The sequence below is a fragment of the Meles meles genome, chromosome 13, assembly GCF_922984935.1.
Source record: "Meles meles chromosome 13, mMelMel3.1 paternal haplotype, whole genome shotgun sequence".
In the NCBI taxonomy this organism is placed as follows: Eukaryota; Metazoa; Chordata; class Mammalia; order Carnivora; family Mustelidae; genus Meles; species Meles meles.
Window position 1 is genome coordinate 62,916,198 of NC_060078.1, and position 27,483 is coordinate 62,943,680.

Here is a 27,483-nt window from a genome sequence, read left to right on the forward strand (position 1 = left end):
TTAGATACCCTGTTTCAAGAGTTGCCCGCTCCAGTTTTCAGTTCCTCATTCTTTCCTTTGCAGCAGCATCACTGCCTTTTATATTCCCATTGACTCGTATCACCTCAAAGTCAGGTGACTAGGTGTCCTCCTATTTGGTCTCCCAGTCTTCAATCTCAATCTCCTTCAAACTTTTCCTACCAACTCCCGTGCTGGGTACCCACCAGGCGTCCCATCGATGTAATTAACTACTGTGAGGACCCCATCCATCAGTTCAGGGCAAGTCTGAATGAGTAATTCAGAAATACTCATCCCATCTTCCAGACGCGTCCATGGCCCACTGGGATCCTATTTAATTTTGATCATCACCTCACCTCCATGAGAAGAAGGTAGGTCGGAGAGCATCATTTCATTCTACAGATGATTTCACCCAGATCCTGAGGTTGTGAGTCCTTATGAGACTATAAGATCTGGAGAACACAGCCAGCACAGGGCTCTTACTGTCAAAATCAGGGAGCCGTCGACCCGCCCCATTACACTCACCTGTACTTATTCTTAAACGTAAGAGCGCATAACAATCACCTTCAGGCCCACCGCTGGATTGCCCACACAGTGGGTCCAGGGTGAGCCGCGAAGTCCGTATTTGAAATGAGCTCCTCCCCCCCGGGCCCCCGCCCCCACCCCACAGTGATGCAGGCGGTCTAGGGACCGCACCCTGAGAGGCAGTGAGAACCGGTTGACTTCACAAAAGGCTTCCCTCCGGCTACCCTCGGCCGCCACCAACGCCCAGGCTCCCGGCGGCCCCATCTCTGCCGCGGTCCGCCTGCCCCACCCTCCAGGCCCGGGTCGGCTGCGGGCGGATTTCAGTCGGATGTAGACCCGGGCGCAGAGGTACCACGACCAGCCGCTACCTGGCTTCCACTTTGGCCAGCCACAGACACCGGGAGGACTCGCGACTTTGGTGTCCAGCAGCGTGTAACGCGGCCGCCCATTGGCTCAGCTTCATACAGCTTGGCCGTAGGGCATCCAAAGGCTTTCAGAATTGGCCGGAGCTGCAAGCGCCGGGGCCGGTTTACGGGTAGGATCGCGTTCTAAGGGGCGGGATCCGCCTGGGCCCCGCCTCCCTCGGCTGCCACCGCCCTCTGCTGCGGCCGCTGCTCGGCGTCCCGGTCCGCCGGCTGGGCGCGCGGAGGCCCCTCGGGGCGGCTCTCTTTATCACCTCCTCCGGGTGGGTCTGTCCGGTCTGCGAGGTCTTTGAAAGGGAGAAGGGCTGTGAGGTCAATTCTGGATTTGGGGATTATTTTCAGGAATTTCGGATTTGCGAACACTTTTAAAAGAAAAATACGACTTATCTTCATCAAAGTTTGATCAAAGACTTTTAACACCAAGAAAAGCACAAAGTCTATCATTTAAAGACCAGGTCTTTAATGAGAATCACTTTAGCTTAAAGAAAGAAAGAAAAAAAAAGCTCACTAAATTGTTATTTTTCTGCTTTGGCTGGAGACAGGTCAAGATGACCTCAAATCAGGAATTCTCAACCCTGCGTTGGGCACCGCTAGGTTAGCTACATTGCGGGTCAGGGGAATTCGGTCCGCGGGAAAGTCCTCACTTTGTGAGTACGTATGGGACTTCACTGCTACATTCAAATACTAATAAAAATAATGGCTAAGGTAACATGCTTACTAGATAGAAAATGCCTCTCAAGCAGCATCTGAAGTAATCCTCCCCAAACCAATACCAATGTATTGGTAATATTAGCTCTAAATTGTGGACGAAACATCAGGGCATAGAAAATGGTGTATTTCCCAAGGTGACCAAGCTAGTAAATACTGAAAAGATTATTCGCATCCAGCCTGAACTCTTACAGTCATTTAGAGATGAGTTTACACTTGCTTCCGCCAGAGTCTATCTTCACTAGCATTTAGAGGTTGAGTCAGGAGAGGATAGTATCCACCTTTATGACACATCACTATTATGGCTGAGATTGAACAGGAAGTGTTGGTGTTCCTTTTCCAAACTTCGTGTGTTTTGTTTGGATTTTACAAACATTTGACTTGGGCTGATTTCAGGATCTTGAAAATCTGCCTTTGGTCATTCAAATGTTACCATGTTAAAATGTTTTAAATTTTTTTCTTTGATCCCCCAAGCTGTAAAGAGAAATCGGAATAGGAAAGCGGAATCCAGTACTTAAAAACAGAGTCTCCTTTGACTCAGTTTTCCCTCATGGGAAGATGAAGTTCCACTTCTGATAACTTTAGTAATCTTATTTGATATATTGCAGATGTTGTGGGGGGGCAGGAGGGGTGGGATAAAGGTGGTCAGAGGGTACACACTTTCAGTTAATAAGTCCTGGTGATGTAATGTACAACGAGATGACTATATTAAATGCTCCTGTATGGTATATTTTGAAAGTTGCTAAGTAAGAAAGTAGATCTTAAAAGATCTCATGGGGAGAATTTTTTTTTAATACCTGTGTGAGGAGATGGGTATTAACTAAACTTATTGTGGTAATCATTAAACATTTTAGGTAACTCATTATGCTGTGTATCTTAAACTCATCCAAAGCTGTATGTCAATTATATCTCAATAAAAATGGAGCAAAAAAGTCCCAAAGGCATTAGAACACAAGATTCCCTACCATCCTAACTTCCTGGAAACAATCCTGAGTTTGGGCCTGTTTGAAAACAGAGCCTTTCCCCTTACTTATCTCACTCTTTGAACTTGTTGAACAATTTTTGAACACCCAGTAACATAATTTTTCATGTAAATTAGCTTCTGAAATAGAATGTCCTCCAGTTTCTGCAACTGCCAGAGATTGGTGTGGCAAAAAAACTTTTTTAAAAAACTGTGAAATGTAAATTCCACTTTCTCTCCTTTTCTCAAAGCAGAGACTTGTGTAATTAAAGAAATTATTTCTGCAGTAGCATTCTTTTCCTGGAAGGCTCGAGTCATTGTCACCCATGACTGAAGTTTCCCACATTTTCAAAACAGATCCGATTATATCTCAGGTAGCTAGAAATAGATTTCGAGTAGGTTTCATATGGTGCTATTACTATTTGTTGTGTGGTTTTGTTTTTTTGTTTTTGCTTGAGTGAATCAGTATAATAGAGGTATAAACATGATATAATAACATTAGAAAGAAAGTTTACTTATAGGATTTCAAAAAGGTACATATTGGTTCCTAAAAAGGAAGTAGGGATAAGTTTAAAGGTTGTGATTAAAATCTTTCCAGGGAAACCATAGCTTTCAGTGGTAAGATTAAAAACCACATTACTGAAATGTAGCCTGCAGCATTCAACCCATTCAATTGGCATTAAATTGGTAACTGGCGAAATAAGTATTCTGAGTTGAATTTCAATTCCAATGTGCTTGGCAAAGCAGAATTGCAGTGTATTTGATCTTTATAGATACAAAATTGGAGTGCACTATGCTATTAAACATATTCTTACTCACTAATATTAGTCATTAATTTTCAAGTACACTGAGCTTTTACTATACTGAGGATGTGCACGATCTCATTCAATATTCAAAACCTATCAATTAGGTACTATACAGTGTTCTCTTTTTACAGATGAAGAAGATGAAGGTCCAAGAGGTTAGAGAACTTGCCTAAGTGCCAAAGCCAGGGTTTAGATATAGTGCCAAGTAAGAATCTTGATACTGTATTGCTTTCCTTCAGAGGAAGAAATATTTCCATTGTTCTATCTATTCTTTTCTAACTACACCAGATATTTTAGAATGCGACTTCCCATACACAGATATGCGTTTATTACAAATCTTTCAAATCTTAGAGTTGGTTTCCCTTAGGGGAAGAAAGTTGGAAATATGTTCTCTTCTGGCATAGTAAAAAGGTGATCCAGTAACCTTCTACTTTACAAATGGAATTCCCAGTTTGTCCATAGCTAATTCAGTCATTGTGACTGTAGACCCGGGATGGGCAAACTAAGGCCAGCAGGCCAATGCCCGTCCACTGCTGGTTTTTGTACAGCCCAAGAGTGAAGAATGGTTTTTACATTTTTAAATGGTTTTTTAAAAAAATCGAGAGAAAAATCATAATTTGTGCCACATGAAAATTATACGAAATTTACCAAGAGTGAGCCGTCATGAAAATTATGGACTTTGGGCAATATTGTATTGGTGCAAGGGTGTCAGTTGTAAAAATGTACCTCTCTGATGGGGGATGTTGATGGTGCAGGAGGCTCTGTTTGTGGAGGGGTAGTGAGTAAGTATATGGGATAACTCCATATATTCTCGGTTTTGTGGTGAACCTGAAACTACTCTTATAAAAAAAAAGTCCTTTTAAAAATATATATAAAATTTAAATTCAGCATCCACAAATAATGTTTTATTGGAACACAGCCACCCCTGTTCATTAATATATTATCTATGGCTGTTTTCAATTTAAAATGTAGAGGTAAGTAGTTGAGACAAGATGGCCAGGAAGAGCGTCAGGTACTTTCTATCTTGACTTTTACAGAAAAGTTTGGCTATCTCTGGTAATAGATAAGATTCTGGTTGCAGTCCAGCCCTAGGAGTTGAACTTCCAGGCTTTATAATCCTCCCTCTTTTCTTAAACTTGTTATAAGGTTTTTGACAGGTGACGTGACCTTGGCAACATCAGTTTAGTCATCTTTTAAAAAAGAAATTATAGGGGCGCCTGGGTGGCTTAGTGGGTTAAAGCCTCTGCCTTCAGCTCAGGTCAAGATCCCAGGGTCCTGCACACATAGGGCTCTCTGCTCAGCAGGGAGCCTGCTTCCTCCTCTCTCTCTGCCTGCCTCTCTGCCTACTTGTGATCTCTGTCAAATAAATAAATAAAATATTTTTAAAAAATGAAATTATAGAATTCTAATAGGACTATTTTAAGGATTAAATGAGTGAATACACATAAAGCACCAAATACATGTAAGTAATCATTTATTTTGATTTCAACAATTTCACATTCCTCTATGGCCCTCCCCTTTAGAATCTGGATATATTTTCTCTCAACTCTTTGAAATCTGCTTTCTTTATGTGGGGACACATTTGTCTGCCTGGGAGTCATCAGCTTGTCTCCCAGAAAATCCCCCATGACATGGTTATGTTTATTGCTTTACTTTTACCACCCAGTTTGTTCCTCTTGATCAAAATTAGCTCCAGAACAGTAGTCATCCTATTACTTTATGTCTCCCAAAGCACAAAATTGTTAGCACAGCAAGTCAGTTTATCTTTTCCAATACCAGATGTTTTGCTGACATACATGCATTTTATTTTCAGAGAACGCTTATTCAAACATTTTTGCCATTCTCCTATTCTTACAAGGTGACAGCTCCTCAAAATCACATGAAGTCACTCTGACTTAGCAAAAAATATAACCGAGTCACTATCCTGAAGATTTTAAAAGATTCTTATTCAGTAGGAAAAAATGTTAACCTATTAACCAAGCATTTCTAAATAGATTGGAATTCCGAAGGCCAGCAGTTACCCATTCATAATTACATAATTAGGTTCTATCATTTTAACAAAGCTATTTAGATTCAGCTAACATTTGAGCAGCTATTATGGGCTACAACTTTTCCAGGACTTAAATTCTTTCCTATTCTTACTGTTACCACCTTTAGAGGTCAAGATGGTAAGCAGACCCCACTAGCTGATCACGTTGGAGAAATAATTTCATTCTTCTGAGGCTGTTTTCTATTTTGTAAAATAGGAATAATACTAGCTGCCTGAGTAGTCATGGGAATCGAAGAAGGTAGTCAGTGGAAATCGATTAGTGTGAGTGGGACATAATCATAATTTTCTTTCCTTCTTTACCTGTCAATCTTATACAGTCCATCGACAAGCAATTCCCATTTCCACTAAGTCTGTAAAATTAAAGGAATTATTTTACCACCTGCTGAATCTCAAGATCTCAGCCTATCAGGGTCTGAGCAAAGGCCAGCTGCCTCTTTTATCCAAGATGGATGGAAGAGCTCTCCAAGTGGCACATGGCTGGGCTGTTGGCCAAGTTTTCCCTCGCAATCAGAAAGAGTTTTCTCTGAAATGTATGCTGCAGGTGGGAATAGTTCACAAATTTGTTTCTGCCTCTAGGTAAAGAATGTTTACATTCATCACCTGTTTTCCATAGCTGGGGCAAAGTCTCACAAATAGGGCCAGAACTAAAGGTGAAGCAAGTGTGGGGTCTAGGGCACCAAATTTAAGGAGGCACTCACTGCCAAGTTTATGCACTATCGCAACGCTAAGAAGGTTTTCTTCCTTACCTGCTATATCCTGAGGAAATTTGGTTTTATATAAAGCAAACAAACAAATCTTATAGAGAGGTTGTGTCCAGTTGTCTTAGAGAGGCAGGAGGGAGGGCTTAGATTGGGAAAGAAAACATATCATTACCGTGGTCAAGTTTTATTAAACTCCCCTGAAAGACATGCTGGAGTTCAAATGCCCATTCTTCAGGGATTTTTTGATGTGGAGGAGAGACCCCACTGAATGCGCTCCCCACGTGTTCAAGGCAAGGGGTACTTTTCAGGGGTTTCTTGCCCACTCGCGACTCTTGGGCCTCTAGATCCGGGGAAGTGTGTCTCTTGGTTAAGTTATCCTAGCTCCCTTCCCAGATCACTTTCCCCTCTGCCCCTTCGCCACCCGACAGGCCCCCACCCCCACCCCTGAGCTCAGTCACTCAAAAATTGAATTTGGGGCAGGAGGGGCGCGCTGGAGCGCGGCTATTCTCGGAGCCTGCGGCCTCGGCGAGCGTTCTACGTCTCGCTCACGCTCAGAGATGATGGAGGATGCGACTAGGTCCTTTGGGAAAGGTGAGCCCCCTCGACCGCAGTCCCCGGAGTGGGGGCGCCGCGTGGCTGGGAAAGTTGGCTCTGGAGAGGGGGTTGCTCGGCCTTGGCCCCCAAGCCAGCGCGGCGGGGAGGGATTTGAAGGGATCCTCTGCGCAAAAGACACATACAAATGTGTCTTTTCGGACGCGGGAGACGGGGCGGGCGCACTTCTCCTGGGGTCCCGGGGGAGGCGGGTGAGCCCCTCTACCCGTGGGCTCACGGGCCCCTGCCTCCTCCCCTACCCCCACAGGAAGCCTCCCCCCCGGGCCGGTCCCAGACGGCCTGATCCGCGTCTACAGCATGAGGTTCTGCCCCTACGCGCACAGGACGCGCCTTGTCCTCCGGGCCAAAGGCATCAGGTGAGAAGCCGGAGGCCAGAGCCGCGCAGGCGCGCGGGGTGTTCAAAATCTGGGGCGCCTTGCCCAGACTTCAGAGGGGCTCCTAAATGGGTAGTCCTGGGCGGGTTCTGTAGCGGGCGGTCCACGGCCCAGCTTTCTTCCGAGCGGAGCCGAGTCTGTGCGTGAAACTTTCAGGACAGCTCAGTGCAGACCTAACGCTGCCTCTGGTGAGAAGGCTCCCTCCCGTCTCGAGGCTGAAGGCAGGGCACTGTGGGGGCTCCCCAGGCCTTCCGGGACCTCTCCAGCCAGCCAGTCCCCCGCTTCCATCCACCGCCCCCCCACCCCCGCCCCGAGACCAGCACGCTCCCCTCACCGCCTCTTCTTACCACAGTGGAGGACGTGAACCAGGTACCATGGGCCCTGCTCTGGCCACGGAGGGCCAGCTGTGTGGGGTATAGACCATGAGCGAGGTTCCAAAGCTTAAGTTTCAAGACGGCTTCAAAGACGGGTTCTTTGTGGTGAACAACTTTTTTGCCCATGATTAACCATCTCACCTGGCGCCTTCAGTGCGCTCGCTTTCCTCATAGCGCTTCCCGCCTCCAACAGTTTTGTTTGTCCTCCTTTCCTCCACTCTACCCAGCCTCACTTCCACCGCTTCCCCCCACCCCCGCCCCGCCATCCCCCAAAGGCTAAATTGACAGTTCTTGAGGGTAGGGCTTTTGTCTCTTTTATTCATGAGCTAGCAGAGAGCCTGGTGCAAGGTAGGTGTTCAAAAATATTTTTTTGAATGAATGGACAAATAGTTCCAAACAATGACATAGAAGGAACTTCGGTCAAGAGGCCTCTTTAAGGTTCTGGCATACTTGAAAAATAGGTCCATTTTCTTCCAGAAGGAATTTCCTAAAACCAGCACCTGCCGCGGAGGTCTGGATGTGGGAGGCAGTGCCACTTGGCTGGAGTAGGGACTGGGTGCGGGGGAGGCAGCTGGCCCCAAAGCCAAAGTGAGGCTTTTGACTCTTGAAGGGTCCATCCTTTTAAGGGACGACTCCAGAGTTTCAGATTCATGTCAGAGAAATACTAATATAGAGACATTTTAAACAAAATTACATAATTCTACTTTGTTGAGTGTATATGGAATGTATTTCCAGATTCTTTCTTATTGTTCAAGTCTCCTTGGCCCCACGGTTACCTATTTAAAATAACAGTTACCTATTTAAAATAAAATTTAGAGAACAGTAGCCCGATGTTTTACCCTTAGTGACAAAATGGTAGCTTAGGAACCAATGTAAATATTTCTTTAGGACAGGGTTTCTCGGCCTTGGCACTGTTGACATTTTGGGGCAGGTAGTTGTTTGTTTTGTGTGTGTACGTGTGTTTGGGTTGGGATGGGGCGCTGTCCTGTGCACTGTTGGACTTTTAGGAGCACCCTGGCCTCTCTGTGGTGACCCTGTCATTAGCTGTGACAGCTGAAAAATGTTTTCAGACGTTGACTTGTGTCCCTGCAGAATGGGGCAAGATCGCTCCCTGTTGAAAACCACTGCTTTACGATTTAAGACCATGTCCTTGACGGAGCCAAGAATATACTCATTTGTTTCCTTTCATCTTTTAAACATAGGTGAGCACTTCTGGTAATTTTATAGGCTTGAGCCTCTAATGATAATAATGAGAATAAGAAGAAGGTTATTGATGCTCATGTACCTAGGCACTGTCCTGAGCATTTCAGACATACTTATTCAGTCCTCACAGCAATGCCAAGAGATGGGTACCATTATTACCCCCATGTTCCAATTAAGGACATTGAGCACAGAGAGGTTAAGGAATTTGGCCAGCATCACAAGCTAGACTGTCCAGCCCCAGACAGTCTGATGCCAGAATTCAAGCTCGCAACTGCTGACATTTACCATATTCTGTTGTGACCTTTTAATATCAGCTGTGCATTTGCAAGTGTTAAGATGTTTGAAACTCTGGAATGCTGTGGTTAAGTGCGTGCACGCTGAGTCAGACCGCCTGGCTCTTAGCGAGGCTCTGCTGTTTCCTCCCAGTGATAACGGGCAGGAGGTTGGAACTCCTGGAGCCAGGAATCACAAGGAGCACGTGAGACAAGGCAGAGAAAACATTTAGCACATCTTAACTACAGGCATGAAGACAATGACCTTGCTATGTATTTTTCTCTGGAAAAACATAAACTTTGGAAAACTTATGGTAAACTTAAATTTTATAAATTGATTGCTTCTGCTTTTGGGATGAGTGTCTGCCTGCCTAAGCCTCTCTTTCTTTCTTTTCTTTTTTTTTTTTTTTTTAAGATTTTGTTTATTTGACAGACAGAGATCACAAGTAGGCAAAGAGGCAGGCAGAGAAAGAGGGAGAAGCAGCGGGAGGCCTGATGTGGGGCTCTATCCCAGGACCCTGGGATCATGACCTGAGCTGAAGGCAGGGGCTTTAACCCACTGAGCCACTCAGGTGCCCCTAAGCCTCTCTTTCTAGTTCTGTCTTGTTTTCCCTTTGCTTTTTAAGACATGAAGTTGTCAACATTAACCTGAGAAACAAGCCTGAGTGGTACTATACAAAGCACCCTTTTGGCCAGATTCCTGTCCTAGAGAACAGCAAATGTCAGTTGATCTACGAATCTGTCATCGCTTGTGAGTACCTGGATGACGCTTACCCGGGAAGAAAGCTGTATCCATATGACCCTTATGAGCGGGCTCGCCAGAAGATGTTATTGGAGTTATTCTATAAGGTATATCCAGTTTTTTAAAAAAGTCACTTACATACAGTCCATTTTGCTTTGTATGTGTTTCCCAAACTTGAGTTCATTTTTGAAGCTAAGTCATTGGTCCGATCATTATGTTACAACATACCTGCCTTTTAGGAGGATACCTAGTATGGAGTAGTCGTAAGGCTGTCCCCTCTGATATTAAAGATGGAAGGTTTAACTGATAGGCTCTTTTCTATTTCGACCAGCAGTCTCAAGAGGTATGGCTATGGCATGGTTAGGACCATGTGACTCCAGGTAGGAATGTTGGAAGAGCTGAAAACTGGTAGTGTGTTAAAGGAAATATTTCTAAAGTTTCAGGTAGAAAAATTGTTGGGGTGTGAAGAAGGGAATGCACGAAAGGGAATTGCCCTTTATTCGGAGCAGCAGTCCCAGCTGTACAGGAAATGTAAAGAGCGAAAAGAGGGGAAAAAATGAGGGGGAAATTTTCTCTTTGAGAAGAGATAAAAGGAACTCAGGGACATCAGTGGCCGACATAGCTTGAGCATTTATGCTGTGCCAAGCACTATCGTACCTGCTTTATAAAGGTTAACTCATTTAATGCTCACAAGTGCCCTTTAGGGTAGGTACTGTTACTGTATCCATTTTTCAGATGACAACACTGAGGCTTAGAGAGGTTAAGTGCCCCGCCTAAGATTGTACAGCACGGAGTAGCTGAGCAAGTAAGGAGCACTGGAGAACCCCTTTTAAAGCACCCTGTTTTACCATGGTGCGGTGACCGTGGATTTCTGGAACCACAGGGATGACCCTCCAAGGAGGTGGGGAGCCTGGATGTGGGTGTTGGCTTGTTAAGTTGGAGCGATAAAGCTCTGGCTGCATTTTTAGAAAGAGCAGGAGCCCAGAGTTTCCTCGGACTGCTCTGCTAAGAACTTGTGTTCTCTGATTAGGTCCCACACTTGACCAAGGAGTGTCTGGTAGCATTGAGATGCGGGAGAGAATGTGCTGATCTGAAGCTAGCCCTGCGTCAGGAATTCTGCAACCTTGAAGAGGTACGAAAAAGAGCCCCTCTCCTGGTCAGATACAGTGCGAGAAGCAATGCAGGATCCCCAGCCTGGGCCCCCTGACACGCCCTGCTTTCACAGACTTAGTCTTTCTGCCAGTCTTTGATACATTCAGCTTCTAGTCATCTAATTTTAACCTGCGGTTGCTTGCCCTCCACTCACCTGCTATAGAATTATTCTTGAAAATCTGGCAAGAATACAATAGCCACACAAGGGAAAGAGCCCAGATATCCATCGACAGATGAATGGGTAAAGAAGACGTGGTACATATATACAATGGAATACTACTCAGCCGTCAGAAAAATGAAATCTTGCCATTTGCAACAATGTGGATGGACCTAGAGGGTATTATGCTAAGTGAAATAACCCAATCAGAGAAAGACAGTTATCATTTCATTTCACTTATATGTGGAATTTAAGAAAAAACAGAGGGTCATAGAGGAAAGGAGGGGCAAATAAAACAAGATGAAATCAGAGAGGGAGACAAACCATAAGATACCCTTAATCATGGGAAACAAACCAAGGATTCCTGGAGGGGAAGGGGGTGAGAGGATAGGGTACTGGGTGATGGACATTAAAGAGGTACAGGATGTAATGAGCACTGGGTTTTATAAGACTGATGAGTTACTGAACTCTACCTCTGAAACTAATAATACATGATATGTTAAATAATTGAATTTAAATGAAGAAAATAGTGAAAAAAACCATACATACCAAATTTTCTTCATCCATTCATCCATCACAGAACATTTAGGTTGTTCCAGTATCTTGGCGATTGTGAATAATGATGCAATAAACATGAGTGTGCAGATGTCTCGTTGAGATAATGATTTCATTTCTTTCAGATAATATATCCAGAAGTGGAGTTGCAGTTTCATATGGTAGTTCTAGTCTTAATTTTGACAAATCTCTGTAATGTTTTCCATTGTGGCTATACCAATTTATATTCCCGGCACAAATTCCTTGTATAAATATATTATGTCTGGGCTCTCTATTCTGTTCCACTAACCTACGTGTCTGACTTTGTGCCGTACTGTTTTGGTTCCATTTATTTTTATCCTCTCTAGTTAATTTTTTTTAAAGATTTATTTATTTATTTATTTGACAGACAGAGATCCCAAGTGGGCAGAGAGACAGGCAGAGAGAGAGGGGGAAGCAGGCTCCCCGCTGAGCAGAGAGCCCGATGCGGGGGCTTGATCCCAGCATGCTGGGATCATGACCTGAGCCGAAGGCAGAGGCTTTAACCCACTGAGCCACCCAGGCACCCCCTCTCTAGTTAATTTTAAAACTGTATTTTCAGTGTAAAAACTTGCATTTTTTATTAAATCTATTCCTAGATATTTTTTAATATTATTATACATGGAATTGATTTCTTAGTTTTTTTCAGATTTTTCATTGATAGGGTATGGACTGCAACTGGATTTTCACATATTGATTCTGTATCCTGCTCTGATATTTATTGTATATTCTTTGAGGGTTTTTTTTTTTCAATATATAAAATCATGTCATGTCCAGGAAAAAAGAAAGAAAGAAAAGAAAATCTGGCAAGGAAGGTGGAAGGGCATGTGATGAGTTTCTCCCTTTCCCTGAATCACCAAGTTCCTTAGGTAGTAGCTCTGTATGGCTTCTGTCTGTACCTCCTGCCAATGATGCTAAGATTTAGATTCGTTAGGGATTTTGTTTGGCTGCTAGTAAAAGGGACCTGCCTACTGTGACTTATTTTATAGGGTTTATTCTCTTACACAAAAAAGCCAGAGGTAGTGCAGTTCAGGGCTGTTTTGATGGCTTTCTCATAGTTACTAGGGACTGAGGATCTTTTTCTCCATCTGTTCTGTCATCCTGAGTACAAGTCTTTCATCATCAAAATGACAAAATGGCTGCTGGAACTGCAGCCGTTACATCCATGCTCCAGGTTGCAGAAAGGAGAACAGAGGGGAAAAATGACAAAGGGCCATGCCCCTTTATTCACCTGCTTTTGGGGTGCCTGGGTGGCTCAGTTGGTTGAGCATCTGCCTTCAACTGGGGTCATGATTTGGGGTGCGAGGATGGAGCCCCACGTTGGGGTCTCAGTGGGGAGTCTGCTTCTCCCTCTGTCCCTCCCCCACTCGTGCTTGTGCACCCATGCTCTCTCTCTCTCTCTCAAGTAAATTTAAAAAAAAAGGCTTTCCCAGAATTCCTACTCAATGACTACTTAAATCTCATTGGCCAGAACTTAGTCGTAGCATAACTATGTTCAGGAGAGGCTGGGAAATGTGATTTTTTCGAGGGGGACACTCTGGATAAAATCAGGGTTCTGTAAGAAAGAGGGGAAAGTGACAATGGGTAGGGTAGGCAAGGAGCAATCTGGCAGTGATATGGCTCCTTACCCCTTACCTGTAGAATAATCTGGAAGGTGGTTTTATGACTTCCTTTATCTTTGTTCTAGAAACTGATACTTTCCCTTTATGGGTGGGTTGTACCTCTGTTGGCAGCCATCAGAATGCTATTTTTATCCTCTTAAGGGAGAACTGATTATTAATATTCTTCCATTTGACCTTTGTCAAGTGGAAGCAGATTAAATTTATTTACAGTTCCAGCTGCCTATCTTAGATTTGTACAGTTGCAGTATTTATGGATGATAAATTATCGTCTGTAAGAAATGACTCTCATGGGGCACCTGGGTGGCTGGGTGGGTTGAAGCCTCTGCCTTCCGCTTGGGTCGGGGTGCTGGGATCGAGCCCCGCTTCGGTCTCTCTGCTCGGCAGGGAGCCTGCTCTCCCTCCCACCCCACCTCTCTGCCTGCCTCTTTGCCTACTTGTGATCTCTGTCAGGTGAATAAATAAAATCTTAAAAAAAAAAAAAAAAGAAATGACTCTCAGAAGAAAAAGAAGCTCCGATTTATAGTGTTTTCTGTTTCAGGGATGTAAATACCCCACCAGAGGCTGATTTTGACCTACCAGTGTTGTGTCTCCAAGCTCAGGGTTGAGAGAGATGTCATCGGTGGTTGGTCAGCTCTGGCACATCCCTGCATAACACGCTTCCACTTTATCTTCAGTAGCTGAGTTCTAGAAATAACCCGTTAACTAGCCCAAGTGTAGGTAGCTTTCACGGATGGTACTTAAGGACCTCGGAGTGAGTATTCAGTGTTGTTCTAGCAGATTTGAATGTGGTTTTGTCCCATCATTACCAAGAATTATAAATACCATGTAGGCAATATCAGAATCTGAACCCTGCCCAGTTAGCTGGAATTATTTGATCCAATCCTCTAAATACAGTATATCAACTCGAGGAGATTCTAGTGAAATAGAAACTTGTCAGAATAATTTTGGTAGAGAATGTTCCCTGACGGAGGCAGCTCTTTTGCATGGTTGTGTGTAATCAGGATTTTGTTTGAGCTGAAAGTGTATTACGTATACATGGTCTTTCTGAGGGATAAGCAAATTGAGATACTACTATGTGATCTTCTGCCGTGTTATTCCCAAGCAAAAGGCTCAGTTTACCTTTACAGCCTTAAACTCTGCCCATTTCTTGTTTTGCAGTAAATGCCCCTGACTTTAGAATTTTTTCTTAAAAAATCGTTTCATCAAAGTGAAAGGTCAATTGTGCTTCTTCTATCGGGGCATTTTTCTGTAATAGGTTCACAGTTGTTTGAGATGCAGGACTGCTGTTTTCATTATCAAACCGGCATCCTCCCTGTTTGCTTTCCTGTTGTGAACATTTTGGGGAGTTTTTTAAAATGGTGGGGAGGCCATTCTGTAACCACGCTTTCTGTTTTCAAGCCAACTGTCTCGTCATTACTGAATCCGTGTCAGTGGTACTCATCGTTTTAGTTTTATTCTTTTGTTTTTAATGTTTGTGATTGATTTCACCATGTCAGAATAGTCCTTGGAGCCCACTTGCATTTTATCTTTGTGGGTTGGAATGTGCCAGACCTTTCAGCCATGCTGCTGCTGTTCTTCCTCCCCTTCCTCCTCCTCCTTTTTGCCAGTGTCCTCATTCTGAATGGTTTCATTGTGGAAGCACTCAGCTCATGGACAAGGGCAGTGAAAGACAGGATTCGGCCCGATTTCTCTGATGCTTCAGAATTTTGTTCTAGTTCAGTGTTTCTGTGCATAATGGATTCTGTCTTCTGGCTGGCTAGTCCTTGATCTCCTGCTAGTCATCAGCGGAAGTCCATCCAAGGAGAAGAAAAGGACGGTAACGTAGAGAATTCTGGAAATACGCTGAGGGAGTGACCACCTGCCTAGTAACTTGAGGCCTTTGGCTCCTGGGGGGGCCACAGGACACTTGATGTTTTTAATTCTTGGCATTCCCCCAACTGCCATGTGGTATCTCCATGCTAGGTTTCCCATGTTGCCAAATTTGATTCTGCACCTTGTGTAGGTGGCTGTTTGCCCGAGGTCAGTTTGTAGAAGTTGTCTTTACAACATCCAGGAGCATCTCTAGTGAAATATTTTCTTGATTCCAAATTTCTCCTATAACCTTAATTTTTAATCTGTCCTTTCTCCTCTCCAGAAAGAATACATGTGTGCCCAGTTAGATCATATTGTCTTGGTTAAGTTTTGCTATTTTTCTTTTTTAATTCTTATTAACTTCAATAATGAAAATACATATGCATCACTTAATTGTTTCTCTTTGGATGTCATTAGGACAGGAGGGAAGGAAAGTTTATATCTGGCTAATTGTTCACTGAAAATAATTTTCTATAGCCTTTTGTGTACAGCAGACTATTTATAAGCTAAGTTTATCTTGTTATCAACTAACTTACCATGTCTACAAACTAAATTCATTGTTGCTACCTATTTTTATAACAGCTTTATTGACATAATTCACAGACCACAAATTCACCCTTTTTAAGCATACAGTTCAGTGGTTTTTTTGTTTTGTTTTGTTTTTATTTGACAGACAGAGATCACAGGTAGGCCTAGAGGCAGCCAGAGAGAGAGGAAGGGAAGCAGGCTCCCTGCTGAGCAGAGAGCCTGATGCGGGGCTGGATCCCAGGACCCTGAGATCATGACCTGAGCTGAAGGCAGAGGCTTTAACCCACTGAGCCACCCAGGTGCCCCCAGTTCAGTGGTTTTATATTTACATAGCTGTGCAACCATCACCACTAGTTAATTCTAGAACATTTCATCACCTTAAAAAGAAATCCCTTAGTCATTAGCATTGGCTTCCCATTTCTTCAGAACCTTCCCAGCCACCGGCCACCCCTAATTTACTTTTTGTCTTTATGATTTTACCTGTTCTGGACATTTCATATAAATGGAAACATACAATGTTAGCCTTGCATGAGCTTCTTTTATTTAACATAATGTTTTCAAGGTCCATCTTTTATTCCTTTTTATGGCTGAATGATACTGCGCTGTATGGATATGTCATATTTTGTTTATCCATCAGTTGATGGATACTGGGGTTGTTTCCACTTTTTGACTGCTACAGATAATGCTGCTGTGAGCATTTATGTACACGTTCTTGTGTTGGACATATGTGGTCAATTCTCTTGGGTTTGCTAGCTGACTTAGCATGTCTGCTAATATGCCTTTTTTTTTTTTTTAAGATTTTATTTATTTGACAGACAGAGATCACAAGTAGGCAGAGAGGCAGGCAGCGAGACAGGAAGGGAAGCTGGCTCCCCGCTGAGCAGAGAGTCCGATGTGGGGCTCGATCCCAGGACCCTGAGATCATGACCTGAGCTGAAGGCAGAGGCTTACCCCACTGAGCCAACCAGGCGCCCCAATATGCCATTTTTAGTGGTAACCACCATCCTTCCACACCGAGGAACTGATGACCCTTTATAGACAGTGGCTAACTGAGTGGTTTTGGTGCTGTTGCGACTTTGGTAACTTCATCCATTGTCCAATTCTGACAGCTTCTTTCTAGGTAAACTAATATTTGCTATATTTCTGTTAAAAGCCTTCCGCTATACCATCTATCACCATGTAAATAATAGACTAATAATTATTCCTATTATTTAGAGATTAATTTTACTCTCCTCCAATTGTGAAGAAATACTTGTTCATTAGAGAGAATTTGGAAAGTATAGAAAAATATAGAAACGCAGACCAAAAAAAAAATCATAATCCCATTACCCAGAAATAGGTATGGGTATCATTTTGGACTTTTTATTTCCTGTCCTTTTCCGCTATGTATATTTTTATGTAGTTAAAATTGTAGAGTATATAGAATTGGGCTACCATTATGATGTAAAGGTCTTCCCATATTTTTATAAACCCTGTAAATGCTTGTTCATATGTATTAAGAGCATTTATTAAAGAAGCACTATTTATGAGGATGGAAAATTATAAACCTTAATGTACATTAGACAGGGAATGGTTAGATAAATTACGTTCCTCTTGATGAAGTTTTAGAATATAAGTGAGGTTCGGTGGGGTGCGGTCCGGAGCTGATGACCAAGAAAGAATTCTTGAGACATCTTTGGTGCAAAATGGTGGTTTATTAAAGCACGGGGACAGGACTTGTGGGCAGAAAGAGCTGCTGCCCCGGGGTTGTGAGGAGTGGCTCATTATATACTTGCAAGTTGGGAGGGGGTCAGGGAGAGCATCAGTCTCTAAGGAATTTTGGAAGCAAGATTTCCAGGACCTTGAGGGGGCTAGCTGTTGTTGGGAAAAGGTCATTTATTACCGTCTAATAAAACCCTAGTCTTGAGACCCTTCAGATACGTAGTGGTGGGCTATATGCTTGGGGATGATTGCCAACATGTAATCTTGGAGGGTTTAGAGATAAAGGAAGTTTCCAAAGGAATTTTTATATGTTAAAGTAGACCCACAGGATCGTGGTGTGTGTGTTGGGAGGGGGGGTGGTCAGGCTAGGATTGCCTTTTGCCTTTAGCAAAGTATTATAAGGTGGAGGCAGTTGAGTCCCTAGAGGAAGGTCACTCTGCCTGTTTCAAGGGCTTGTCAGTGGATAAGGAAATTTAATAACTTTTCTTCTGCCTCTTTCCCACATCACTCTTGTGGAATTTTATACAGCAGTTAAAAATGAAAGAGATAGAGCCATGTGTACTGACATGAAAAGATTGCCTAGAAATATTTGAGTGAATTACACAGTAATACAGATGGCGCGATCCCACTTTTGTAGAAGAAAACAAATGTACATATGTGTCTATATACATGTAAATAAATGTCCAGAGAAATGCCTAGAGAGGTACACATCACACTCCTAACAGAGACTGCTGCTGGGATAGGAAAGAAAAGTGGGCAAAAGCAGGGATGGGGAAGAGCAGGTCTTTGCCATTTAAACTACTTTCTAGTCTTCTGAGTGGCTCAGTGGATTAAAGCCTCTGCCTTTGGCTTGGGTCATGATCTCAGGGTCCTGGGATCGAGCCCCCCATTAGGCTCTCTGCTCAGCGGGGAGCCTGCTTCCCCCTCTCTCTCTGTCTGCCTCTCTGCCTACTTGTGATCTCTGTCAAATAAATAAATAAAATCTTAAAAAAAAAGAGACTACTTTCTATCATTTGAGCTTTTTAAAATAATGAGAATGTATTTATGTTTTATGGGTGCGATCTTCAAAAATAGAAAAAAATCACTTTCATTCTATGTAATTTGCCATGTGTATAAACTGGAGTTATTTATCCTGCACCCCATCAGGAGTATTTAGGTTGTTTCTAGTTGTTTACCACTGTGAATGGTGCTGCAAGAAACAGCAGTCTGTTTCTCTATTTGAGAATGTCTTTGGGTCAGACTTCTAGTAGTGGAATTACCAGATCAAAGGGTATGAACATTTAGAGGCTTGACTGTGTGTTGCTAAATTGCTTCCCCAAAGACTTGTGCTGTTTGCCCCCCCACCAGCAGTATATAAAAATTCTTTTTGCACTTCCCCTTTCACTGTGGGGAGATTTCATTAAAGAAGGTATTTGCCTGCTTTGGAGAGAAGCAGTAGTTTTTTTATTGTGGACTTCATTTGTATTTTTGGTTTTATTGTTAGTGAAGTAGAAGCTTTCCCCCCAAAGTATGCCATCCCTTTGTGTGTGTGTGTGTGTGTGTGTGTGTGTTTAAAAGATTTTATTTATTTATTTGACAGAGAGAGATCACAGGTAGGCAGAGAGGCAGGCAGAGAGAGGGGGGAAGCAGGCTCCCTGCTGAGCAGAGAGCCCGATGTGGGGCTCAATCCCAGGACCCTGAGATCATGACCTGAACTGAAGGCAGAGGCTTTAACCCACTGAGCCACCCAGGCTCCCCCGCATTGTTTTGTTTGTGAAAATGGGTTGTTACCCATCTCTGTCTATTAACATCTTCCTGATTTTCCTTGTTGATTTGTAAAAGTTCCCCTTAATGAGCTCCTTACATATAAAGGATATTTGGCTATTTTTCAAAAACATGTGTTTTTTTGTTTGTTTGTTTTCTATTTGTTTTTTAGTCTGGCTTATCGTTTTTGTACATAATAGAAATACAACATTTAACAATATTGTGCTATGTAGTTCTTTCTGTTGTGACTTCTTCCACAGCTTTTACGGATTAGAAGTCATCTTCCCCTTTAGGGGAAATTAAAGACATTCCTTTATACTTTCCTCCACCATCCATCACTTTATAGGTATTTGACCCGTCAAGCGTTGGCCTCCTGGCTTCCCCTGCTACTATTGTACACATACGTGTTGACAAAAGGAGTAAGTCCATTAAAGGATTCCAGCGTAGAACTTTCAGGATGGTCCTTGAATCCCCAAATGTGGACAAATTGTATTCTGAATCTTCATAAGGGACTCCAGGTCATACCTGAAGAGCAGCGGGAGGGGCATGTTCTGTCCCAGACCCTATGTCGGAGGCTTCTCTCCAGAGGAAAAATGGTTTTACATGTCCTCCACGTTTGTTTCTGTACCATTGGTTCATTTTACAGGTAATCACATTCTCATCAGCTCAACCTCAGCCTCATTCAGTGTAACAGGGACCTGAAATCTGAAATGTGGAGAGCCTTCTCTTTTCTTTCATGGACTCGGGGTTTCTGCCCTGGAGTTGGGTACTTTTCTGCTGCTTCTGGAGAAGGGCCTGCCTTGCTTATGTGTTGGCAGATGGTTTTGTGTCCTGTGCGGGTTGGGGGGTGGATTCTGCTTCTTAGGAACCGTTTCCATCAAGAAAAAACCCCACTTTTTTGTTCTCTCCCAGCAAGGACATCCGCGCCTCTGCAAGCCACCCAGCTGTCTGTCCTCCTTGGGAGGCAATGGCGAGGGGCGTGCTTGGGACAGCAGTCTCTCAAGGTTAAGCACGGTTAGTGAAGCTGATCCCAAGCTTCACTACCCAAGACTGTAGAGGGAAGCTTTTTAGATGCCTCGTGTCAGAAAGTCTGGGTTTTGCCTCTCTTTATGATGTTGCTGCTTCTCTCTCCAAAACCCTGCAGATTTCTTTTACCTACTTCCTGGGGGAGCCAGCCAGGGCACCTCACCACCGATGGCCACAAGGGGGAGCCCGACGCGCTTCTTCCTTCCATGTGCTCTCTCGCGCGAACCTCTTCTAGGTCCTCCTGGGGGAGCCCGAGAGACCCTCCAAGAAGACTGGGGGTTCTTCCATCCAGGCTTTTTCATGCTCAGGGGAAGGGGCGGGTTGGGGGGCGGGTAAAATCTTACTGTCTCATTTTACTATTTATCCTAAAATCTGTCAGAGGAGCTAATTGGCTATAAGCAAACGACTGAGTTTAAACTGAGAACACAGGAGAACTATTTCATTAAAGTTGCCTGAAGATGTTCTTATCAATGGAATAGGACAGGAAGGAGAGAATTTTGTAAAAATTTGAGTTTTTGTAGAGCACAACGTGGGGCTTAAACTCACAGCCCCCGAGATGGAGAGTTGCATGCTGTACAGACTGAGCCGGCCAGGCATCTCCCAGGAGAGAATTTGTTAAGGGTTCTTTTCTCTTCGTTTCTCTTCTCTTCTCTTTTTTCTTTCTTCTTCTTCTTTGTCTTCTTTGTCTTCATCGTCATCGTCATCATCATCTTCTTCTTCATCGTTGTCTTCTTCTTCTTCTTCTTTTATTGTGATTGTGTCTTGTCTCCCAGTGGGGCAGGTGCTCTGGCAGAGCCAGAGATAGAGAAAACAAGGGACTGGGGAGGGAGTTCTCACAGGGAAGCCAGAGGCTTTCAGAGTTTGCTGATTCTAAGCTTTTTGCTGATACTTAAATGGAAAGAACAAACAAAGAATTCACAAGAGACTCGGAGAAGCTGCTGTGATTAGTGTCCTGTACTTACATATTTGAAGTTCAGCGACACAGAGCTGGCTCTGGTTTGGGAATAGGGAGAATGCTAGTTTTGTCTTCACTCTGGGATACTGGAGAGCTCCTTTAACTCCCTGGGATTGTTTCCTCTCCCAAAAAGTGAGAGTCCTTTTGTGCTTCCACGGGAGAGGCAAGAATCAGTCTCAGCTCACCAGCGCAGTTTCCTCTCCCTCTTGGCTCAGGAAACTCAAGTCAAACTCAAAGCTTTATTTAAGGAACTCTGCAGAACCCCAGGTTTGTTATCTTGATATCGTTTTCCTTCCTTGTTTTGACCTTCTGTTCTAACTTTTGTTTTCTCTGATCTTAGTGTTTTATTATTTTCCATGTTTTATATATTATGGTATACATTTTTTTTTTTTTTTTAAGCACTGCATCTCTTAATTCCTTTGTACTGAGCATGATTTAAATACATGGTAGAGGGCGCCTGGGTGGCTCAGTGGGTTAAGCCGCTGCCTTCGGCTCAGGTCATGATCTCAGGGTCCTGGGATCGAGTCCCACATCGGACTCTCTGCTCAGCAACAAGCCTGCTTCCCTCTCTCTCTCTCTGCCTGCCTCTCTGTCTACTTGTGGTCTCTCTCTGTCAAATAGATAAATAAAATCTTTTAAAAAAATAAATAAATACATGGTAAAATGGGAGGGGAGTCCCACCAGAAGAGGTCCAGTGACCCCTCCCATACTGATGTTATGTGATTCTCGATGGAAAGGCCACTGCCTATGTCTGGAAGATATCAGGTTCGCATGGAAGGGAGTATTCCCACTGAGGGTCTTAAAGATTTCAAGATGGGTGCTTGGGTGGCTCAGTGGGTTAAGCATCTGCCTTTGGCGCAGGTCATGATCCTGGGGTCCTGGAATTGAGCACCGCATCAGGCTCACTGCTCAGTGGGGGAGTCTGCTTGTCCCTTTCCTTTTGCCTCTCCCCTCTGCTCCTGCTCTGTCTCTCACTTTCTGTCTCTCAAATAAATAATTAAATCTTTAAAAAAAGATGAAAGTCCAAGGGAATGTGAATATGTATTTTGGGGGTGGGAAAGGCTGGAAAAGGATGAGTGATGCCCCATCTATTCTGTCCATGTGCTCATCTTGACTTTTTTTTTTTTTAAGATTTTTTTGTTTATTTGACAGAAGACACAGTGAAAGAGGGAACACAAGCAGGGGGAGTGGGAGAGGGAGAAGCAGGCCTCTCACTGAGCAGGGACCCTGACGCAGGGCTCGATTCCAGGACCCTGGGATCATGACCTGAGCAGAAGGCAAACGCTTAACGACTGAGCTACCTAGGCACCCCCCATCCTGACTTTTTATTGTACCGTGTACTTTGATAGGGCTTGAATTCCTTTGAGTGTTTATATAAGAACTAGTTGTATCTGTAACTTGTATATTAAAGACATACTCCTACTTTGAGTAAATAAAAAGCTTTAAACATATTTACTAATACATACCAATTACTAAGCAGTTAATTCATTTTCAAAATATCACTTTACCAAAGGACCTAGCATGGGTTCTAGTAAATGTCTATGTGTGATGTGTTTTGACAAGGACTTTCCCAAGAGCACCGCTCATCTGTAAACAGAAGAGCCATACTTGTTCCAGGGTCAGTCGATTTCGATTTCGTCCTGATTTGTGCCGTGAAGGCCAATAATAAGCTGGAGGTATATGTTTTGAAGCCAGTGGTAAAAGTTTGCATAATTATTATCCATTTGTGAACATAAAGAAGATTTGATGCTGTCTGGAATCCATAAATACTGAACGATTTGTTCCTTTCCGCTGTAAGTCAGATCTATTTTCCTTATGCCTTAAAATAGCCTGTTTTGAGTTTTCATTGGCCAGATTCCACTGGTTTAGTCCATCCTGTTAGTTTCCTTGAACAAAGTGATGCTACCTAACATTTTTTCAGACTCCCAGGACACTCATCACGGGAACTCCTTGATGCCATGTCAGGGGATAATGAAAACTTGGACTTGAGGGCAGCAAGATTTGGTTTCTCCTCTGAGGAGGGTGGCAGGTGGGGGAATCCCATTGATTTTTTCTGTCAGAGATGCATCTGCTATCTGTAGATGTGAGGTTTGGATGTCTCTGTGTTTTCTCATCATAAGAGCTTTTGTTTATTCATGCATGATTATGTCACTCCTCACCATAACCTCTGAGGTGGGCACTAACTTACCACCATTTGACAGATGAGAAAACTGAGGCTTGGAGGAGGTGGTACGTAGGTAAGTTGCGTAGGATTCCATATTGAATAGGAGGCCTAAGCCTAGCCTAAGATCAGGTCTGCCTGCCCCGGAGCTGATGTTCTTTTTTTTTTTTTTTTTTTTAAGATTTTATTTATTTGTTTGACAGAGAGAGATCACAAGTAGGCAGGGAGGCAGGCAGAGAGAGAGGGGGAAACAGGCTTCCTGCTGATCAGAAAGCCTGATGCAATGTGGGGCTCGATCTAGGACCCTGAGATCATGACCTGAGCCAAAGGCAGTGGCTTAACCCACTGAGCCACCCTGGCACCCCTGAGCTGACGTTCTTAACTATAGCTGTAGACTGCATCCGAGAGACCATAAGCTGGAGTAGGAACAGTCAAGCCTGATGATAGAGATAGGAATAGAGAAATCCAGATAAAGGATATAGGAATCTGGCTCTGTAACTATAGGGAAGTATGTAGTTGATGAGTTCTGTGGGTCCAGGAGTGTTGTTTGCTTGATTGAATTGGGGAGTTGGCACCGTACTTTTCTCTTTGGAAAGACCTGGCTTGACAATAAGCTCTGCTAAGTACTTTTGCTTTTAAAATTTTCCACTACCTTTTTTTTTTTTAACTGTATTTTGGCTGTTAAGAGTTTATCTGTTTGCTTTACGGTCTATCTGTGTAAATTTGTGCCATCTGGAAATGAGAAATTGTTTTAATGTAAAAAGTTGACAGTGTTAAGTGGCCCAAAAGTGTGAAGTTTGAAGACCTGAAATAAAACAAGAAAATAGGATATACAGACAGTGTTGAAATTTGAGGGAATCCACTAAAAAGCATTTGCTCTTTCCTACATTCGTTTTGAATCAAGAAATAAGTCTATAAAGAGGAAGGCACATGGAGACCATGGTATCCCCTTAATTAGGGGTAAAGTGGATCTTGGAGAATGGGGATCACGACTGCAGCAAGCAGGGTTTCTAATGAGGTCCCCTCCCTCTCAGCCATGGGCGGGTGTGGGGCAGGGCCCCTATCTCCAGGGACTGAGCTCCTCCGTGGAAAGCTTAGGACTCTGAGGAAACTGTTCCAGGCCAAGAGGTCGGGGCTTTGCTCCCTGTCTGGGTTTTCCTCCACATTCCCCAGTCAGATGAGCCACCTCGTTGTTCCAGTGTTGAAAGGGGGGAAGGGCTGAGCATGGCTGGGAGTTTGGCCCTGAAGGAAGTGGAAGAAACCTCAGGAAAAGGGCAGACGCATTGTGTAACAGATCGGAAGGAGAAGCAGAGCCTTGGTTCTCCCTCTTTGGGAACCAATTTCGTATTGTATTTAGCATATATAAATATGTCAGCAGGTAAGTAAATTAATTTGCTTTTGTTCTGTTTAAACTTTTAGATTCTTGGCTATCAGAATACCATCTTCTTTGGTGGAGACTGTATATCCATGATTGATTACCTCTTTTGGCCCTGGTTTGAGCGGCTGGATGTGTATGGAATCGCCGAGTAAGACCTTTGACTATGGGGTTTCATTGGCTAGCAAACAGAATGCCCAGCCATTCACCATGGAAATGTAGGGATGTTTAAAGTAGAAGAAATTCCCTGGTGGACTCAGGGAGACCGTGTAGGGTCCCCAGGCAGAACATGTGCTTTCTTCCCATGATACTCTGAGACGTTGAACTTGGGTGGGCACCTGCTGGGCTCCCAGACAGTCACAGGGTGGGTGCCGGACAATTCTGGCATTGGGGAACTGGTTGGAGAACCAGGTCCCACTGAGGCAGAACTACATCTGTACTGTCAAAATGCGTGGGCTCGAACCTACCCACCTTCCACTTTGACTATCTCCGATGAAAGGTCAGATAGAACATATTTATTTGTTTATTTTTAAGATTTTGTTTATTTATTTGTCAGAGAGAGAGAGCACACAAGCAGAGAGAGAAGCAGGCTCCCTGCTGAACAAGGAGCTGGACATGGGACTCAGTCCCCAGACCCTGGGATTATGACCTGATCTGAAGGCAGACCATAACCGACTGAGCCACCCAGGTGTTCCCAGATAGAAAGTATTTAGATCATAACTATGTGTCAACATAAACATGACCAAAACCTGTCTCCTCTGGGGACAGAGTACCGAGCCATGGCCCAGGAACCCTCCCCTCTTGGATTTTCCACTAACCAGTTGTACTGTCTTGAGCGAGTCACGTGTATATCCTAGACCTCCACTTCCTGATCCGTCTTGGAAAGGGCTCGGTCAGCTCTAGTACTTCAAGGTTTGATGATGGTTTTGCTGACTTTTAAAAAGTGGTTTTGGAAAGTACTTATCTTTTTTCAAACTCCCTGCAGTAAAATCTAAGAATGACAGGGGGTTGTCTTTTTCGGGGGTAAACAGGGAAGCCCACACACTTTATTTCCCCAGAACAATCAGCCCACAGGTATTTTAGCGGCGTTGTTAAAAGCAACAACAACTGGGGCGCCTGGGTGGCTCAGTGGGTTAAAGCCTCTGCCTTCGGCTCAGGTCATGGTCCCCGGGGTCCTGGGATCGAGCCCCGCATCGGGCTCTCTGCTCAGCAGGGAGCCTGCTTCCCTTCCTCTCTCTGCCTGCCTCTCTGCCTGCTTGTGATCTCTGTCAAATAAATAAATAAAATCTTAAAAAAAAAAAAAAAGAAGCAACAACAACTTCCGTGATTCAAAACACACACAGCTGTTCCCAAAATAAGATTTTCCTCCAGCACATGATCATGATCAGTTGATGATAAGGTAACTAAGATAACTTTATAAACCAGCCTTTTGTGTCTTATAAATCTAAAAAGCCACACATGCCACGTTTCCCGATGGCCTCCCTTGCAGACGAGCTAACGGTTCTTTCCTGTCCTGCAGCTGTTTGAACCATACGCCAGCACTACGGCTCTGGACAGCAGCCATGAAGCAGGACCCCACGGTGTGCGCTCTTCTCATAGATAAGAACATTTTCTTGGGCTTCTTGAATCTTTATTTTCAGAACAACCCTGATGCCTTTGACTACGGGCTAGCTTGCTGAGCCTCAGTCCATCCCTTCACCATCCAGAATTCCCAAGCATGTCGTGACTCTGTATCAGGAATTGTTTTGGTGGGTCAGTCAATCTGTTCGTTTTCTTTGAGGTTCCCAATAAACGTGGAGACAGAAAATGTATTCTTTCTGATAATCCATTGGTGTGACTCTTCTGGCCCATACCTTTTAAAGATCTCCTAGAAATCTCTAGTGCCCATTGCTAATGCCCAAGTACATTTGGGAGCCTGGGAGCCTGTGTGCCTTCTGGTTCCTTGGCCTTTGGCCCAGTTAAATATCCAGATTATTGGGGTTGATGCTGATGTGGAGGTTCAAGTCCTGTCCATCAGTGATGTTCATATCCACAGATCAGCACTGTCCACATCCTCCCTGGTGAGTGGAAAGCTAGAGAAGAGGAGGAAGAAGAACACACTCCAGGTCCAAATCCTCTCCATTTGGCACATGAGAGCTGCCATCCACATGGGCACATGTGAGTGTCATTCACGTTCCCACTTTGGTGTGGGCCTGTGAGACACCGAGGGTCTTATGACTCAAAGAATTCCAAAGCAGGAAATGAAACACCCGTTGTCCGCCCAGACTAACGACGTCAGGATTTTGCTGGTGCTGTCAGGGCTCAGGATGGCTCACAAAATGTTCTGCAGCCGACATCCTGCCTTGAAAAAACAGACACGCCCCAAACCCAGTCCCACAGAAAGGTCACTTTGTTGGATTTGCATCATACACACTTTCAATTTGTCCCAACAATCGCCTCTGGTTGCCTGCTGTGTACCAAGCCCCGGACCCATGGCAGGTAAAGACGACAAAAATGTAGGAGCCTCCTGGTCATTCTGCTCCTCTTGGTTGAGGTACTTTGGAGCCGCTTGTCTTGGCCCCGTGTGGTGTCTCCACTGGCTCTGCCCAGCATTGCTCACCACGGATGGTGACAAAGATCCCAGGAGGGTGGCCGGGGTTGCTGGCAGGTACCCAAGCCTGGAAGCTTCCGTCCCTTACCTCACAGGAGTGGAACAGGCCTGTCCGGTGCTATTTTATCTCAGGGTCTAGGGACCAGCTTGTGATCATTTCAGCTGTGTTCATGCCTCATCGTTTCTCAGCCTCTCGGCCGTGCGGGGCACCGTGCGGGACATGGGCACCATGTCCTCATGTAGAGGACATGATGTTTTGCTTGTCAGTGCCCACTGAGGCGCTGTCTCCAGCCCCTGCCTCT

The 27,483-nt window shown here is 44.1% G+C and overlaps 1 protein-coding gene across 1 annotated transcript; it reads left to right on the forward strand.

The window, feature by feature from the left end:
* The first annotated feature begins 899 nt into the window (after window positions 1-899).
* On the forward strand, window positions 900-26,361 carry LOC123955476 (glutathione S-transferase omega-2). The gene is made up of 7 exons (XM_046027576.1): window positions 900-1,057; window positions 6,651-6,761; window positions 7,030-7,138; window positions 9,632-9,854; window positions 10,778-10,879; window positions 24,636-24,742; window positions 26,111-26,361. The coding sequence occupies exons 2-7, from the start codon at window positions 6,728-6,730 to the stop codon at window positions 26,268-26,270; spliced, it is 735 nt and encodes a 244-aa protein (XP_045883532.1). The 5' UTR covers window positions 900-1,057; window positions 6,651-6,727; the 3' UTR covers window positions 26,271-26,361.
* The last annotated feature ends 1,122 nt before the right edge of the window (window positions 26,362-27,483 follow it).

What these genes read in the sequence shown, in the direction of transcription:
- LOC123955476 (XM_046027576.1), top strand. Translation starts at nt 6,728, where the DNA reads ATGATGGAGGATGCGACTAGGTCCTTTGGGAAAG. An exon ending in TATTGGAGTTATTCTATAAG is followed by an intron (nt 9,855 to 10,777) that starts GTATATCCAGTT and finishes TTCTCTGATTAG; the next exon opens with GTCCCACACTTGACCAAGGA. An exon ending in AATTCTGCAACCTTGAAGAG is followed by an intron (nt 10,880 to 24,635) that starts GTACGAAAAAGA and finishes TTAAACTTTTAG; the next exon opens with ATTCTTGGCTATCAGAATAC.